Source organism: Equus caballus, chromosome 1 (genome assembly GCF_041296265.1).
Source record: "Equus caballus isolate H_3958 breed thoroughbred chromosome 1, TB-T2T, whole genome shotgun sequence".
NCBI lineage: Eukaryota > Metazoa > Chordata > Mammalia > Perissodactyla > Equidae > Equus > Equus caballus.
The window spans coordinates 1,914,215-1,929,767 of NC_091684.1; the positions used below are offsets into that span (position 1 = coordinate 1,914,215).

Consider the following 15,553-nt stretch of genomic DNA (forward strand, 5'->3'; position numbering starts at 1 on the left):
ATAATATAGATGTATAATGACTGTAACGTTAGGATTCTAACTAGATTTAAAGTTTTTGAATTAAATTGCAAACGACTCTCAGAAAGTTTAACAGTATAACATTATTACATCCCCACTACTCTGATTAAATATTTGTAGAAAATACTTTCCGTTTGCAGTAAGTTCATCACTGCAGTCATGAATGTGTTAACGTGTTTAGACTGCATTTCCGAACAATTTTACAGTGTGAAAAAGTGAAGCTTCAGCCCAGGACATTCTGACATTTTCAGAGGGCTGGCTCCAAGCTTCGATTATGGGTCCTTGGGTACGGCCAGGATGCATCGTGGTCCTTCCAGAACCACCGCCAAGGGCCCCATCCCCTTCCAACCAAGGGCCAGGAGGTGATCATGAAAACATTGCCTGCGTTCACAGTGCAGGAATTAGGGCCCCAAGACCTCAGTTCGCCCAAGACTACCAGCCCCCTGGAGAAAGAAGCACAAGTGGCACTCACTCCCTGACTGCTGGGCCCAAGTCCCCTCCGCGGACAATCACATCCCTCCTGCGGCAGAACACTGAGCTCTGGAGGATTCTAACCCAGGCCAAGCTGGCGGGGGCGGGGGGGGGGGGGGGGGGCGGTCCACCCGTCATCAGAGCGGCAAGTGCCTTTCCCATCAAGGCCACTGCCCAGTGTGACTCACCTGCATGACCCTCTACCCAAAACAACGCACACTCATGCACGCACATGGCTGTCCTCCACCTGCTTGCCTGGGAAGTGCCAGCATCTCGGAGGTACAGAGATGGGAAACCCAGGGCCTCCATCACAGGCTCCCGTGCTCGGGAGCTACAGAAGGACTCACAGAAGTTTCCAGATGTAGCTGCTTGTTGTAAATGGAAGTGGGGTGTGTGTATGGGCTAGGTGGACTGCTCAAATGTGACTGATCTACTCCCTTCCAGTCTATGTTCTGGAACTTTCTGGTCATTGGCCACCTTCTGAAACCTCCATCAAGGACTCTATATGATTGCAGATGGGGGACAGCAGGGCTAGGGTGCCCCCTCCGCTCTCAGAGAGTTTATCAGCATGAAATGAAAACACGTCACACCCGGGGTGGGGGGGTTAGGGGCTGCCACATCGTTCACCTTACAATATTAAGTCTCTGCTCAGATCCCCTGTTAATAGGATTCCTTTAGCCAGCAGATGGATTGCGAATACAGGCGGTTTCATCTACTAAAAGACAGCATAAATCACCATTGAGAAAAGGGAGGCTGCAGGCAGGTTATCACCACACAGCCTTCCCCGTGAAAGGCCCGCTTCGGAGCATTAGTGAAATTAATTCATCTTTCATAAGAGCTTGGAGCCGTCCCGTGATCTATGGTAACAACCAATTTCTCACTACGGGCAAGAGGAAAAAAATGCCTCGGCCCCGATCGACTACACAAATCTGCTTTTTAAAAATGGCCTCACATTATCTGGAGAGCTACTCCCAGAGGCAGCGTTTGGAATTCATGCCAAGCCAAAGGCACCCGTAAATCAACAGAGAAAGTTTTGTTAGTTTTATATGCAGCGGGCTGTAATTATTTGGAATTGCATTATGCCTCCATCGTGGTAATTACGTTTAGATTATCCTTAAGTGGTGGTAATAAAAGAAAGAGAAATCAGTCTTAAACCAATTCCCTCCTGCAAACGTGTTCCAGTAACGCTAAGGGAGCAGCCTGAAGGCACAGCAGGAGGCAGGAGCGGGCGCTGGATCCGCCACTCGCATGCCTTCCGGCCCATGGGCAGCCAGCGCGACCGCGACGGACACGCTGAGGCAGGCTTCCCGCCAACTGGCCCCTGGTACAGACTCACAGAGCGTGGTAAGAGGTTTGTGGAGCTTCCCAAACCTGAAAAAGACCACACTGCTGACAGATGCTGGAAGCCCTCGTGGTTTTTAAAGTGAGATTTCCCTTCTGCTAATTTACCAGGATGAAAAGAAAGATGAGCAACAACTCACTTCTGGAAACGCTCGTGGACTCGTTTGCATGGCCACACGGCGTCAGACCAAATGGATAGGACACAGAGACTATTTCTAACGTAGCAACGTCACACTGTATGGATTAAGGCTGGTGACCCCAGACAGGCCAGGCCCCCAGTATGGGGGTTCCCTCGACCCAGCAACATGCTGCTCACCAGCTGAGAGGGCGGGGTCCACCCAGAGACACCCAAGCTTTTCCTTCCAGACACATTTTCCCCTCTGCCCATGGGTGTGACAGTGTGGTCACCCTGGAGCCAGGTCTGCTGAGCCAGGAGCCAAGTTTCCCCCAAGGGGAGGGAGGCAGCCCCTCGCTTCTGCCTCCACAGAACCTCGCTTCTGCCAGCACTTCACAGGGGACAGCGCACCAGCTGCAGGCACCAAAGCAGAGGGGTCGTGCCCCAGCTCCTGGCAGGGCATCTGCCCTTTCTAAGGGGTGTGCTGGGAGGTGGGACACCACAGCAGAGGCCCCCAGACCTGGCCCCAACCCCCCTCCCATGCCAACCTCAGCCTGAGCTTCCTGGCCTCCTTGCCCCAGGCTGCCTGGGCTAGTGGAGTGAAGAGAGTTGTGGGGAGCCTGCAAATTTGCTGGGGCCTAGGGAGTGAGCGCTGGGGATGCCAGGCCTGGAGAAGAGCCTCCAGGCCAGGGGGAGCAGGGAGCCCCTCAGAAGGCGGCCCCCCATCCAGGGAGAGATGACAGCCAGAGCTGCCCGGGGGCTGGGGGGTCGGAATGCCCGAGGATCCTGCGCTGAGAAGTGGCTGCCGGACGTTCTTCCGGAGGAACCCGGAGGTGTCAAGGAAGCCTGACTCCCCACGGAGGCCGACCCACACTGGGTGCCCTGCCTCAGTCTCCTTCTTCTGCCCACTCAGAAAGACACAGTGCCCCTCACAGAGGCCTCTTTGGGGAGCATCATGGTTTGTCACTTACAGACCCTGGGAGCCACCAGTGAGCCCAGCTCTGAGGATGAAGGTGCAGTGAGAGGACACAGAATTATGGAACTACCCAAAAGGGAGGCAAGACCCCAGGGAGACAGGGTGAGTGCCGGGGGTGACGAGGGCCACACAGTGGTGCCTGTTGGGAGCTGGGCCATGAGGGCATGTCCTGGCCCTCGGGGAGCCCGCCTGTGTGTGGGAATGACATCCAGACCTGAGTGGCCTGGAGAAGCACGCACCTTGTGGGGATCAAGCTGAAGCAGGGCTGGCAGTGGGCTCATCTCTTTGCAAACGGTCTCCACAGGGGGCCGGGAAGAGCAGTGAGCTCATCTCCAGGGCATGGGGGGCCTGAAGCCTCAGGTGTTCTTCAGCCTGGAGGCTGCACCAGCCCAGTTGCTGCCTGACTTGTCTCACATGTGCAACAGGTCAGGACTCCATGCAGCAACTAAGGAGAGGCTGCAAGCAAAGACACTGCCTCCAACGCTCCCGCGGCCAGCCATCACACCGTGTGGGCCCATGTCCTGTGCTGCCTGCCTGCCATCATGGGATCTCTCAGCCCCACCCTGTCCGCCCAGCCCCTGCACTGACCCGGGTGTGGTGGCCTCATGGCCTCCCCGAGTCGGCCCTGCCTTCTCTCCCAGGTGCACGGCCCTTCGTGGTACCTGTGGTCCTCACTGCCCTGTGTGCCCTGCTCCTTGCTGAGGGCCCATTGCCGCCGCCCACTGTGGCTTCCCTCCTGACTGACCCCTACTAGCCTCCCGTCTACCAGGCACCGCCTCCTCTGGGGTACACTTCAGCCCACCCCCAAGTGGGCGTGCGTGTCCCTCCTGGGCTGGGCCTGGACCCCAGGATGAGGAGGGAAGAGCCAGAGATGACCTGAGTCTCCAGCCCAGTCACCCGTGGCCAGTGGTGCCTCTGGCCAAAACAGAGAGCGTGGAGAGGCGGGCCTGAGAGGGTCGGTGGGCTTCTCACCCAGCAGGTATGGGGTCATTGCGAGGAGAGCCCGAACATGCACAGCCCCATGGGTGTGGCACTTTCCTGCGGAGAAGATGCCAGAATATCAGAGCCTCTTCCCTGGCCAGTTCAGGGCTGTCCCCAAACCGGCCCAGTGAACCTGCTTAAACTTGCTCTCCTGCTGGGCAGGGGCAGTGTCCGGGACAGGCCGAGATGCCGGCCTCAGCTCTAACTGGGCCCTGAAACTGACTTCTCGGCCCTCGGCATCTCCCAGGAAACTACAGCCCTGTCCTCCTGACGGGACAGAGCCACAGGCCAATGTTCCGGGAGGGTCACCAGGATGCAGTGACCCAGCTGTGCTCATGGAGGGCCGAGAACTGAGGCTTCCAGAGCCTCCCGGCCACGTCCACCCCCAACCTCAGGAGTAGCAGGGGACAGCGGAGGGCAGCAGGCCAGCCCCCTGACACCGTGTCCTTGGCTGGGGACAATGGATGAGGACGCCTCGCCCCAATGTGACAAGAGCACCCATCCTTCATGGAGGCGGCCACAATCCCTTCTCTCCAGGCTCGGGTCATAAAGCAAGTTAATAAAGTTGTGGCCTTGCTGGAAGTCAGCTCTGCGGGCAGGCGGGGCCTCTCCACCGCACAGCAGTACTCCAGCAGAAGAGGCTCAGCGGAGCCATCCTTCTTGCAGTTGAGCAGACGGCCTGTCATGGGAGGTGGGCTGCGCGGGCGCGTAAACGCGGCTGTCAGAGGCAGACGCCCAGGTTTGCAGTCTCAACAGCCAAGTGCTTCAATCACAGTATCACACCCTACCGTGATTTAACAGACAACAAAAGGGCAGGGCGACCACACCGGATCAACATGTGATCACACAGGATCAGGAGACTCCAAAGATGCTGGTTATAATGTTTACTAAAAATACCAGAATCCAGAATTGTGTGGGCAGTATAATGGCTACATAAAAACAACTATAAAAAATGCACTAAAACCCAAAGGAACTATATCAACGTTTTCTGATTAATTGTGTCTGAGCAGTGGGTAATAAATGATCCCTACTCTTTCCTTAATTTCTGATCTCTGTAGGAAGCAGACACTCCTGCTGGCACATGGGGTGGGCGGCACCCAGTTCCAGGTTTGAGGCTCAAGGCTTTATCTGTGAAACAGCTGGAGCGCCCACTCAAGCACTCTGGGAACATGAAGAAACCGCAGCTGCCACAGCCCCGGCGCATCTCCCCTGCTGGGTTGGGGACCATCACTGGCCGGATGGACACTCACACCTGAGTCTGCTGGGAGGTCCCCGGAGCTCCAGGCCCCAAGTGAACTGATCATTGTGTTCCTACATCTTTTGGGGAAGGTCCCTTTGCCTGAACACGATAATGAGAAAATTTACTGATTGACGTAATGACAGACAGAGACTCTCTCGGCCCTCACCTAGACAGCCCGCATGAACCGCGGAGGCTTTAGGACCTCCAGAAAGACAGAATACTGGAGCGTGACGCAGTCAGATGCGACCCCACCCTGAAGTACGAGGATTTCACATCCAAATTTCACTTCTGACGTGACCCCTCTGAAAGCGGGTGCATTAGTGAGAATGGCCGCGGGCTCCTGGGCGTACCTCGGGGAAATAGTCCTGCGGAAACTTCTCTTTTTCGAGCATGGGTGTGCTCTCCAACGTGTCCGAGTAGATCTCTTTGCCAGTGACCTTTTTATACTTCTTAGCTGGAAAAGAAAGGAAGGAGGACATGAATAACTTCGTCACTCGCTCCCTCCAACCAGCTGATGCCGCTGGGTCCCACCAGTGCAGCCCCCTAGGCAGAGGGAGGCCCCAGGAGGAGAACCTGACTCGGGGTGCCAACAGGCAGGCCAGCTGCTCTGGGGATGCCTGTGGCTCGTAAATTCCAGTTCCAGGACCTGGAATCTGACACTCCACTTCATTATCCCCTAAGGGCTTCCAGCCTGCAGATTTACAGGCTAATTGGCATCCTCTGTTAAAACCGTGAATATATTTAAGAGGGCTGCAGAATTACCGTTCACTCATACCCTAATATGAATTTATTTAATAACATCGATTTCCTCCTCACATCCAGCCAACATCACTCATGTCCAGGGAAGAGGAGTTTTTATGTGAGACGGAGAGAGCAAGCACTCTGGACTCGCGCCCCAGCTGTCTGCCCATCACCTCGCTGGACGTGGCCCCGGGGCTCCAGTGCCCAGGCTGGGGCCACCTCCCTGTCACTGGGCTGAGCCCCCACAGACAGGGCTTGGTCTAGTTTTCTTCTACAGCCAGTCCTGGGAGTGTTTCTCTTCCCCGCGCCCGTGGTGGGGTCTAATGAACCAATGCATAAATCTATTCTTCAAACGCTCGGGGGCCCATGTGGGTGGAGGGCTGCCTGCCTCCTCACAGGACGCTGTGCAGGGAGCTCACAGCACACAGGCCTGCCGAGACTGCTACAGGGAGACCCTGGCCCAGATGGCTGATGGCCTGTTCCCACCGCTGCCAGCCCCACATCGCATGTTCCCCTGCTCCTGGGTCAGGGGTGCCTGATCCCAGGGTGAAGTTCCTGGGGTGTTAGGAGGTTCTTGGGGACTGGCTTTGGAACAAATGATGAGTTGTGCATCAGAGTTTCTGCAGGGGGGGGTCATGCTCCACGTCCCACGAGCAGCCTGTATCAGCGTTTCCGGTGCACCATCCACCCCATGGACCCATAACCACGGGCAGAGCAGGCAGGAGACCGGCTGGCAGCCTCCCGGGAAGGACACCAGGCCCCTCCCACCATTTGTTCGGTGGAGAGCGATCGGCAGGCAAAACCACAGTGCTGGAGGGTGAGGACCTGGAGATGAGTGAGGAGCGCCAGCGTGGCCTGGGCCCAGCCACAGGACACAGAACAGGACGCTCTGGGATTCAGGGAACACAGAACAGGGCACAAGAATGGAGCTGTGCACTCACTGGACCCCTGCTCCTCGGATCTTGCTCCCAAACCATGGAGACGAGTCACACACAACAGGTGCGTCTGGTTCTGAGGCCGGTCCCTCAGACGCCCTCACCAATCTCTATCGCCTCCGAGGGCCCAGGGGGAAGGTGGTGCTGCCCCAGGCGGGTGGGCACCGGCTTGCATAAATGAACGAGTGACTACCACGCCGGGATCCCATTCAAAACACCCATTTGTGACTGGAAATGGCGCAGAAGTGTGTTTAATCACGGGAAGCACTTACTGTAACCACCCATCCATCTCTGCAGAAGGACAGCATTTATCAAACATCACCCCACAGCCGCCTTCACACTGAGGAGGTCAGAGAGGGAGTGCCACCTGAGAAGGCCGTTGGCACAACTGCCACCACGGGCCCGTCACGGCCGTGTCCTCCTTCACGAGGCGGACGGACAGCTCACACAGGACAGGGAGCTCACCTCCTGGGAGAGCAGGCCTGCCCCGGCACAAACGGCCACTTGCTCACCCCTTCAATGATGTGGCGATTCCCACGTGGATTCAGCCTGCAGTGCGGGCTCCCAGACTGGCCTCACCCCAATTCCTTCGCACCCACCCCCAGTCTTCTCCAGCTCCCCTCCTCGCTGCTGAGTCCCTGCAAACGTCCTGCTCAAACGTCCCCCTGCAGAGTGGTGTTTCCCTTCTGGGCTCTTCCTGCACCAGTTGGTACCAGGACGTCTCCTGAGCACCGTGGGGCCACAGCCAGGAGCTGAGGACGTGGACAGGAGGCATGGCCACAACCCCAGGAGCAGTGAGGACATGGACATGGAACGCAGACACGCAACATACAGATGGACACGAGTGAGGACACAGGACTCAGTCTGGACCTCCAGGGGCACAGGACTAGGGATGGTCTCATCTGGGACAATCTGTGCTGAACCCATAGCATGGGAACACTCCATGAGTGTGGCCGCTAGGAGAGGCCTGGGCCGGGTCTTGATGGAGGAGCCTGGACCAGGCCGGAAGGAGGAAGGAGAACACCTCAGATGGAAGGAAGCCCTGTGGCCAGAGTGTGGAGAAGCCCGAGGGCATGTCCTCTTGGGTGACTGCCCAGGGGAAATGAGCACCTTCAGCAAGAAAGGGGAAGAAGCCCAGAGCCCCCAAGGCAGGGCTGAGCCAGCGGCCTGTTTAGAGGAGTGAGGGGTTGCCCAGGCCCCAGGGGCATCTGTGGAGGGCGAGGGCCAGACGCAGCTCCAGCCCCCCGCAGTGGCTCTGACCTCTGCTCAGTTCTAAGGGGTGCCTCGCAGCCCCCCTCCCCGCCCAGCTCAGCCAGTGACTGGAAGGCGCAGGATCACACACCTACTGCTGTCACCACTCTGGGAGGGGTGGCAGATGTGGCTGACCTCCTGCATGGGGAAGCGCAAGCCGTGGCACCGCTCACACCGCTGAGCAAACGTGGGGCACTCTGCACAGCAAGTTATTTGTCACAAACGAGAGAGTGCCCACACACACCCTCCTTTTTCCAGAGGCCCCCTGCAACTAACAGCCATGGCAAGCCTTGAGTTTCACCTGCACCTAAGAATAAAGAAAAACACTCTTTCTAAACCTCTGCTCTGGCTCCTCGTAGCAAAGTCTAGATCATCACAACAACCTGCCAGGGGGCTCCGGCTCATGAGCTACAGAAGGGTGGACGCTCCCAAAACAGACAGCCCCGGGGCAGACATCCAGAGGGCAGACGCCCCCAGGATGGATACCCCCCAGGACGACATCCACAGGGCAGATGCCCCCAGGATGGACACCCCCAGGACAGACATCCACAGGGCAGACGCCCCCAGGATGGATAGCCCCAGGACAGACATCCACAGGGCAGATGCCCCCAGGATGGACACCCCCAGGACAGACATCCACAGGACAGACACCCCAAGGATGGGTGCCCACAGCCCTCAACGAGCCAGGCTTGTGTAGGTGCAGAGAGACCAGCAGAGCGTTATTACGGGACAGCAGTGGCTGCAGAGCAGGGCCTGCTGTGTTCCTGTAAACGAAGAGTGGGGCGGAGAGACTGCTGCAGGAAGGTGACCTGCTTGGAGGAAAACCCGTCCACCCTGAGCAAAGAGGACAGGACCAGGGGAGGGTGCCACCTTGCTTACTGCAAATAGTTTTTGGAGAGGAGGCCTCTGTTCTTTGTTAAAAAGTAGACTTTATTTTCCAGAGGAGTTTTGGAATTACAGAAAATTGAGCAGAAAGCACAGAGCTGCATTACCCCACCCTTCCCGACAGTCTCCCGTCACTGACGTCTTGCATCAGTGTGGCACACTGATAATCAACGAGACAATAGTGATACACCATCAGTCACTAAAGTTGATACTTTACATCAGGGTTCACTGTTGCTCTCGTATATTCTACAGGTTTTGACAAATGCTCAATGACATGGGTCCACCATTGCAGGATCACACAGCACAGTTTCCCTGCCCTCAAATCCTCTGTGCTGCCCCCAACCTCTGTCAACCACTGATCTTTTTATTGTCGCTACTGTTTTACATTTCCCCAAATGTCATATTGTTGGCAACATATTACATGCAGCCTTTTCCGACTGGCTTCTTTCACTGAGCAATATACACTGGAGCTTCTTCCATGTCTTTTTGCAGCTTTATAGCTCATTTCGTTTTACTGCTGAATAATATTCCATTGAATGGATGTACCACAGCTTGTTTATTCATCCACCTATGAAAGACAGATTCTGGTTGCTTCTAGTTTTTGGTAATTATGAATAAAAGATACTATAAACATTTCTGTACAAGTTTTTGTGTGGACATAAGTTTTCAACTCATTTGGGTAAATACCAAAGGATGTGATTGCTGGATTATATGGTAAGAATGTGTATGTTTAGCTTTGTAAGAAACCACCAAATCATCTTCCAAAGCGGCTGCACCATTTTGCATTCCCACCAGCAACGAATGAGAGTTTCTGTTGCTCCGCATCCTCCCCAGCATTTGGTGCTGTCAATTTTTCAGATTTTGGCCATTTTAATGGGTGTGCAGTGGTATCTCATTGTTGTTTCAATTCGCAATTCCCTAATGACATATGATGTTGAGCATCTTTTCATATGTTTAGTTGCCATGTGTATATCTTTTTGGGTGAGGTGTGTGTTTAAATCATCGGCTCACTTGTTAATTGGGTTTTCTTATTGTTGAGTTTTAAGAGTTCTTTGTGATTTTGGATGACAGTCCTTTATCAGATGTCTTTTGCAAATATTTTCTCCCAGTCTGCGGCTTATCTTTTCATTCTCTTAACAGTGTCTTTTGTAGAGCATAAGTTTTTAATTTTAACAATGTCCAACTTACCAGTTTTTTCTTTCACAGATTATGCTTTTTGTGTTGTATCTAAAAAGTCAACACTAAACCCAGGGGCACCTACATTTTCTCCTATGTTATCTTCTAGGAGTTTTATGTTTTACATTTAGATCCATGATTCATTTTTAGTTAATTTTTGTGAATGGTGGATACAAAAAGAAAAAAAAGGAAGATTGACAGCAGATGTTAGCTAAAGGCAAATCTTCCTCAGCAAAGAAAAAAAAAGATCAGTTGGCTTTATGGGAGTCTACTTCTGGGATCTCTCTTCCATTTCACTGATCTATTTGTCTGTTCTTCCACCAATACCATACTGTCTTGATTACTGAAGCTTCTTAGTCAAGTCTTGAAGTCAGGTGGTGTCAGTCATCCAGCTTTTTTCTTCTTCTATATTGAGTGGCTATTCTTGGTCTTTTGCCTCTCTATATAAACTTTAGAATCATTTTGTCGATATCCACAAAATAACTTGCCAGGATTTTGAATGGGATTGTACTGAATCTACAGATCAAGTTGGAAAGAACTTACATCTTGACAAAATTGGGTCTTCCCACCTATGAACATGGAACATCTTCCTATTATTTAGTTCTTCTTTGATTTCTTTCATCAGAATTTTGAATTTTTCCTCATACAGATCACGTGCATATTTTGTTAGATCTATTTGTAAGTACTTCTTTTGTGTGTGCGCTAATGTAAATGGTATTGTGTTTTTAATTTCAACTTCCCCTTGTCCATTGCTGGTATGCAGGAAAGCTATTGGCTTTTGTATAGTAAGCTTGTATCCTGCAACCTGGTTTATTAGTATCGGTTTTTGTTGTTGATTTCTTGGGATTTTCTTTCTTTTTTTTTTTTTTTAATTTTTTTTATTAATGTTATGATAGATTACAAGCTTGTGAGATTTCAGTTGTACATTTTTGTTAGTCATGTTGTGGGTACACCACTTCCCCCTCCGTACCCTCCCCCCACCCCCCCTTTTCCCTGGTAACCACCGATCAGATCTCCTTCTCAATATACTAATTTCCACCTATGAGTGGAGTCATATAGAGATCGTCTTTCTCTGACTGACTTATTTCGCTTAACATAATGCCCTCGAGGTCCATCCACGTTGTTGTGAATGGGCCAATTTCGTCTTTTTTTATGGCTGAGTAGTATTCCATTGTGTATATATACCACATCTTCTTTATCCAATCATCAGTTTCTGGGCATGTAGGCTGGTTCCACGTCTTGGCTATTGTAAATAATGCTGCGATGAACATAGGGGTGCAACGGACTCTTGAGATATCTGTTATCAGGTTCTTAGGATAGATACCCAGTAATGGGATGGCTGGGTCATAGGGTATTTCTATTTTTAACTTTTTGAGGAATCTCCATACTGTTTTCCATAGTGGCTGTATCAGTTTGCATTCCCACCAACAGTGTATGAGGGTTCCTCTTTCTCCACAACCTCTCCAACATTTGTCGTTCTTGGTTTTGGATGTTTTTGCCAATCTAACGGGGGTAAGGTGATATCTTAGTGTAGTTTTGATTTGCATTTCCCTGATGATTAACGATGATGAACATCTTTTCATGTGTCTATTGGCCATATTCATATCTTCTTTTGAGAAATGTCTGTTCATGTCCTCTGCCCATTTTTTGATCGGGTTGTTTGTTTTTTTGTTGTTAAGCAGTGTGAGTTCTTTGTATATTATGGAGATTAACCCTTTGTCGGATAAGTGGCTTGTAAATATTTTTTCCCAATTAGTGAGCTGTTTTTTTGTTTCAATTCTGTTTTCCCTTGCCTTGAAGAAGCTCTTTAGTCTGATGAAGTCCCATTTGTTTATTCTTTCTATTGTTTCCCTCAACTGAGGAGTTACAGTGTCCGAAAAGATTCTTTTGAAACTGATGTCAAAGAGTGTACTGCCTATATTCTCTTCCAAAAGACTTATTGTCTCAGGCCTAATCTTTAGGTCTTTGATCCATTTTGAGTTTATTTTGGTGTGTGGTGAAAAAGAATGGTCAATTTTCAATCTTTTGCATGTGGCTGTCCAGTTTTCCCAGCACCATTTGTTGAAGAGACTTTCTTTTCTCCATTGTAGGCCCTCTGCTCCTTTGTCGAAGATTAGCTGTCCATAGATGTGTGGTTTTATCTCTGGGCTTTCAATTCTGTTCCATTGATCTGTGGACCTGTTTTTGTACCAGTACCATGCTGTTTTGATCACTGTAGCTTTGTAGTATGTTTTGAAATCGGGGAGTGTGATTCCGCCGGCTTTGTTTTTCTTGCTCAGGATTGCTTTAGCAATTCGCGGTCTTTTGTTCCCCCATATGAATTTTAGGATTGTTTGTTCAATTTCTGTGAAGAATGTTCTTGGGATTCTGATTGGGATAGCATTGAATCTGTATATTGCTTTAGGTAGTATGGACATTTTAACTATGTTTATTCTTCCAATCCATGTACAAGGAATGTTTTTCCATCTCTTTATGTCATCGCCTATTTCTTTCAAGAAAGTCTTGTAGTTTTCATTGTATAGATCCTTCACTTCCTTGGTTAAGTTTATCCCAAGGTATTTTATTCTTTTCGTTGCGATTGTGAATGGGATAGAGTTCTTGAGTTCTTTTTCTGTTAGTTTATTGTCAGTGTATAGAAATGCTACTGATTTATGCACGTTAATTTTATACCCTGCTACTTTGCTGTAGTTGTTGATTATTTCTAATAGTTTTTCTGTGGATTCTTTGGGGTTTTCTATGTATAAGATCATGTCGTCTGCAAACAACGAGAGTTTTACTTCTTCGTTACCTATTTGGATTCCTTTTATTTCTTTTTCCTGCCGAATTGCTCTGGCCAGCACCTCCAGTACTATGTTGAATAGGAGTGGTGAAAGTGGGCACCCTTGTCTTGTTCCTGTCCTCAGAGGGATGGCTTTCAGCTTTTGTCCATTGAGTATGATGTTGGCTGTGGGTCTATCATATATGGCCTTTATTATGTTGAGGTACTTTCCTTCTATACCCATTTTACTGAGGGTTTTTATCATAAATGGGTGTTGGATCTTGTCGAATGCTTTCTCTGCATCTATTGAGATGATCATGTGGTTTTTGTTTTTCATTTTGTTGATGTAGTGTATCACGTTGATTGACTTGTGGATGTTGAACCATCCCTGTGTCCCTGGTACAAATCCCACTTGATTATGGTGTATAATCTTTTTGATGTATTGCTGTAATCGGTTTGCCAAAATTTTGTTGAGGATTTTTGCATCTATGTTCATCAGTGATATCGGCCTGTAGTTCTCCTTCTTTGTGTTGTCCTTGTCAGGTTTGGGGATCAGAGTGATGTTGGCTTCATAGAATGTGTTAGGGAGTTCTCCATCTTTCTCAATTTTCTGGAACAGTTTGAGGAGAATAGGTATTAAGTCTTCTTTGAATGTTTGGTAGAATTCTCCAGAGAAGCCGTCTGGTCCTGGACTCTTGTTTTTGGGGAGGTTTTTGATTACCGTTTCTATTTCCTTACTTGTGATTGGTCTATTCAGATTCTCCATTTCTTCCTGATTCAGTTTGGGGAGATAGTAGGAGTCTAGGAATTTGTCCATTTCTTCCAGGTTGTTCAATTTGTTGGCATATAGTTTTTCATAGTATTCTCTTATGATCTCTTGTATTTCATTGGTATCTGTTGTGATTTCTCCTCTGTCATTCCTGATTTTATTAATTTGCGATTTCTCTCTTCTTTTCTTGGTGAGTCTGGCTAGGGGTTTGTCAATTTTGTTAATCCTTTCGAAGAACCAACTCTTTGTTTCATTGATCCTTTCTATTGTCTTTTTTGTTTCAATATCGTTTATTTCTGCTCTTATTTTTATTATTTCCCTCCTTCTACTGACTCTGGGCCTTGTTTGTTCTTCTTTTTCTAGTTCTGTTAGGTGTCGTTTGAGGTTGCTTACGTGAGCTTTTTCTTGTTTAGTGAGGTGAGGCTGTATTGCGATGAATTTCCCTCTTAGGACTGCTTTTGCTGCATCCCAAATGATTTGGTATGTCGTGTTCTCATTTTCATTTGTCTCCAGATAATATTTGATTTCTTCTTTAATTTCTTCAATGATCCATTGTTTGTTGAGAAGCGTGTTGTTTAGTCTCCACATTTTTGCACCTTTCTCTGCTTTTTTCTTGTAGTTGATTTCTAGTTTAATAGCGTTATGATCAGAAAAGATGCTTGATATTATTTCAACTCTCTTGTATTTATTGATGTTTGCTTTGGTACCCAAAATATGGTCAATCCTTGAGAATGTTCCATGTGCACTTGAGAAGAATGTGTAACCTGCTGTTTTTGGATGAAGTGTTCTATATATATCTATTAAGTCCATCTGGTCTAATTTTTCATTTAATTCTATTATTTCCTTGTTGATTTTCTGTCTGGATGTTCTGTCCATTGGTGTTAATGGTGTGTTGAGGTCCCCTACTATTATTGCATTGCTGTTGATGTCTTCTTTTAGTTCTATTAAGAGTTGCTTTACAAATTTTGGTGCTCCTGTGTTGGGTGCGTATATATTTATAAGTGTTATGTCTTCTTGGTGGAGAGCCCCTTTTATCATTATATACTGTCCCTCTTTATCTTTCTTTATCTGTTTTGCTTTGAAATCTACCTTGTCTGATATTAGTATAGCTACACCTGCTTTCTTTTGTTCATTATTAGCTTGGAGTATTGTTCTCCATCCCTTCACTCTGAGTCTGTGTTTGTCTTTGGGGCTGAGGTGTGTTTCCTGGAGGCAGCATATTGTTGCATCTTGTTCTTTGATCCATCCTGCCACTCTGTGTATTTTGATTGGGGAGTTCAATCCATTTACATTTAGAGTGATTTTTGAGATGTGGGGGCCTACCACTACCATTTTGTGTCTTGTTTTCCGGTTTTCTTCAATTTCCTTTGTTTCTCGTCCCATGGTTTAATCTGTTCTGATGAAGAGCTGCTGCTCTCTGTTGTTGTCCTTCTACTTATCTCCTCTGCTCTTGGTTTTGTAGCCCCTTTCCTTTTTTGGATTTTTCAGGAATGAGGGTTTTCCTGAGGATTTCCTGAAGAGGAGGTTTTGTGGCAATGAACTCCCTTAATTTTTGTTTATCTGGGAAAGTTTTTATTTCTCCATCGTATTTGAAGGATATTTTCGCTGGGTAGAGAATTCTCGGCTGTAGATTTTTGTCCTTCAGATTTTTGAATATATCATTCCACTCTCTTCTAGCCTGTAAAGTTTCTGCTGAGAAATCTGCTGATAGCCTGATGGGGGTTCCTTTGTAGGTTAGTTTCTTTTGCCTGGCTGTCCTTAATATTTTCTCCTTGTCGTTGACTTTTGCTAGCTTCACTACTATATGCCGTGGAGTTGGTCTTCTTGCATTGATAAAGTTTGGAGATCTATTGGCTTCTGTCACCTGAAGATCCATCTCCCTCACCAGATTTGGGA

General features: G+C 49.1%; 1 protein-coding gene across 2 annotated transcripts in view; it reads right to left on the bottom strand.

Annotated features, from left to right (window-relative positions):
* Positions 1-15,553, bottom strand: part of INPP5A (inositol polyphosphate-5-phosphatase A) — a 235,267-nt gene that overhangs the window by 66,558 nt on the left and 153,156 nt on the right. For both annotated transcript variants that reach the window (XM_023636652.2, XM_023636663.2), the window contains exon 6: positions 5,493-5,596. In XM_023636652.2, the coding sequence (XP_023492420.1) occupies positions 5,493-5,596 (104 nt within the window). The remainder of the gene's footprint in view (positions 1-5,492; positions 5,597-15,553) is intronic.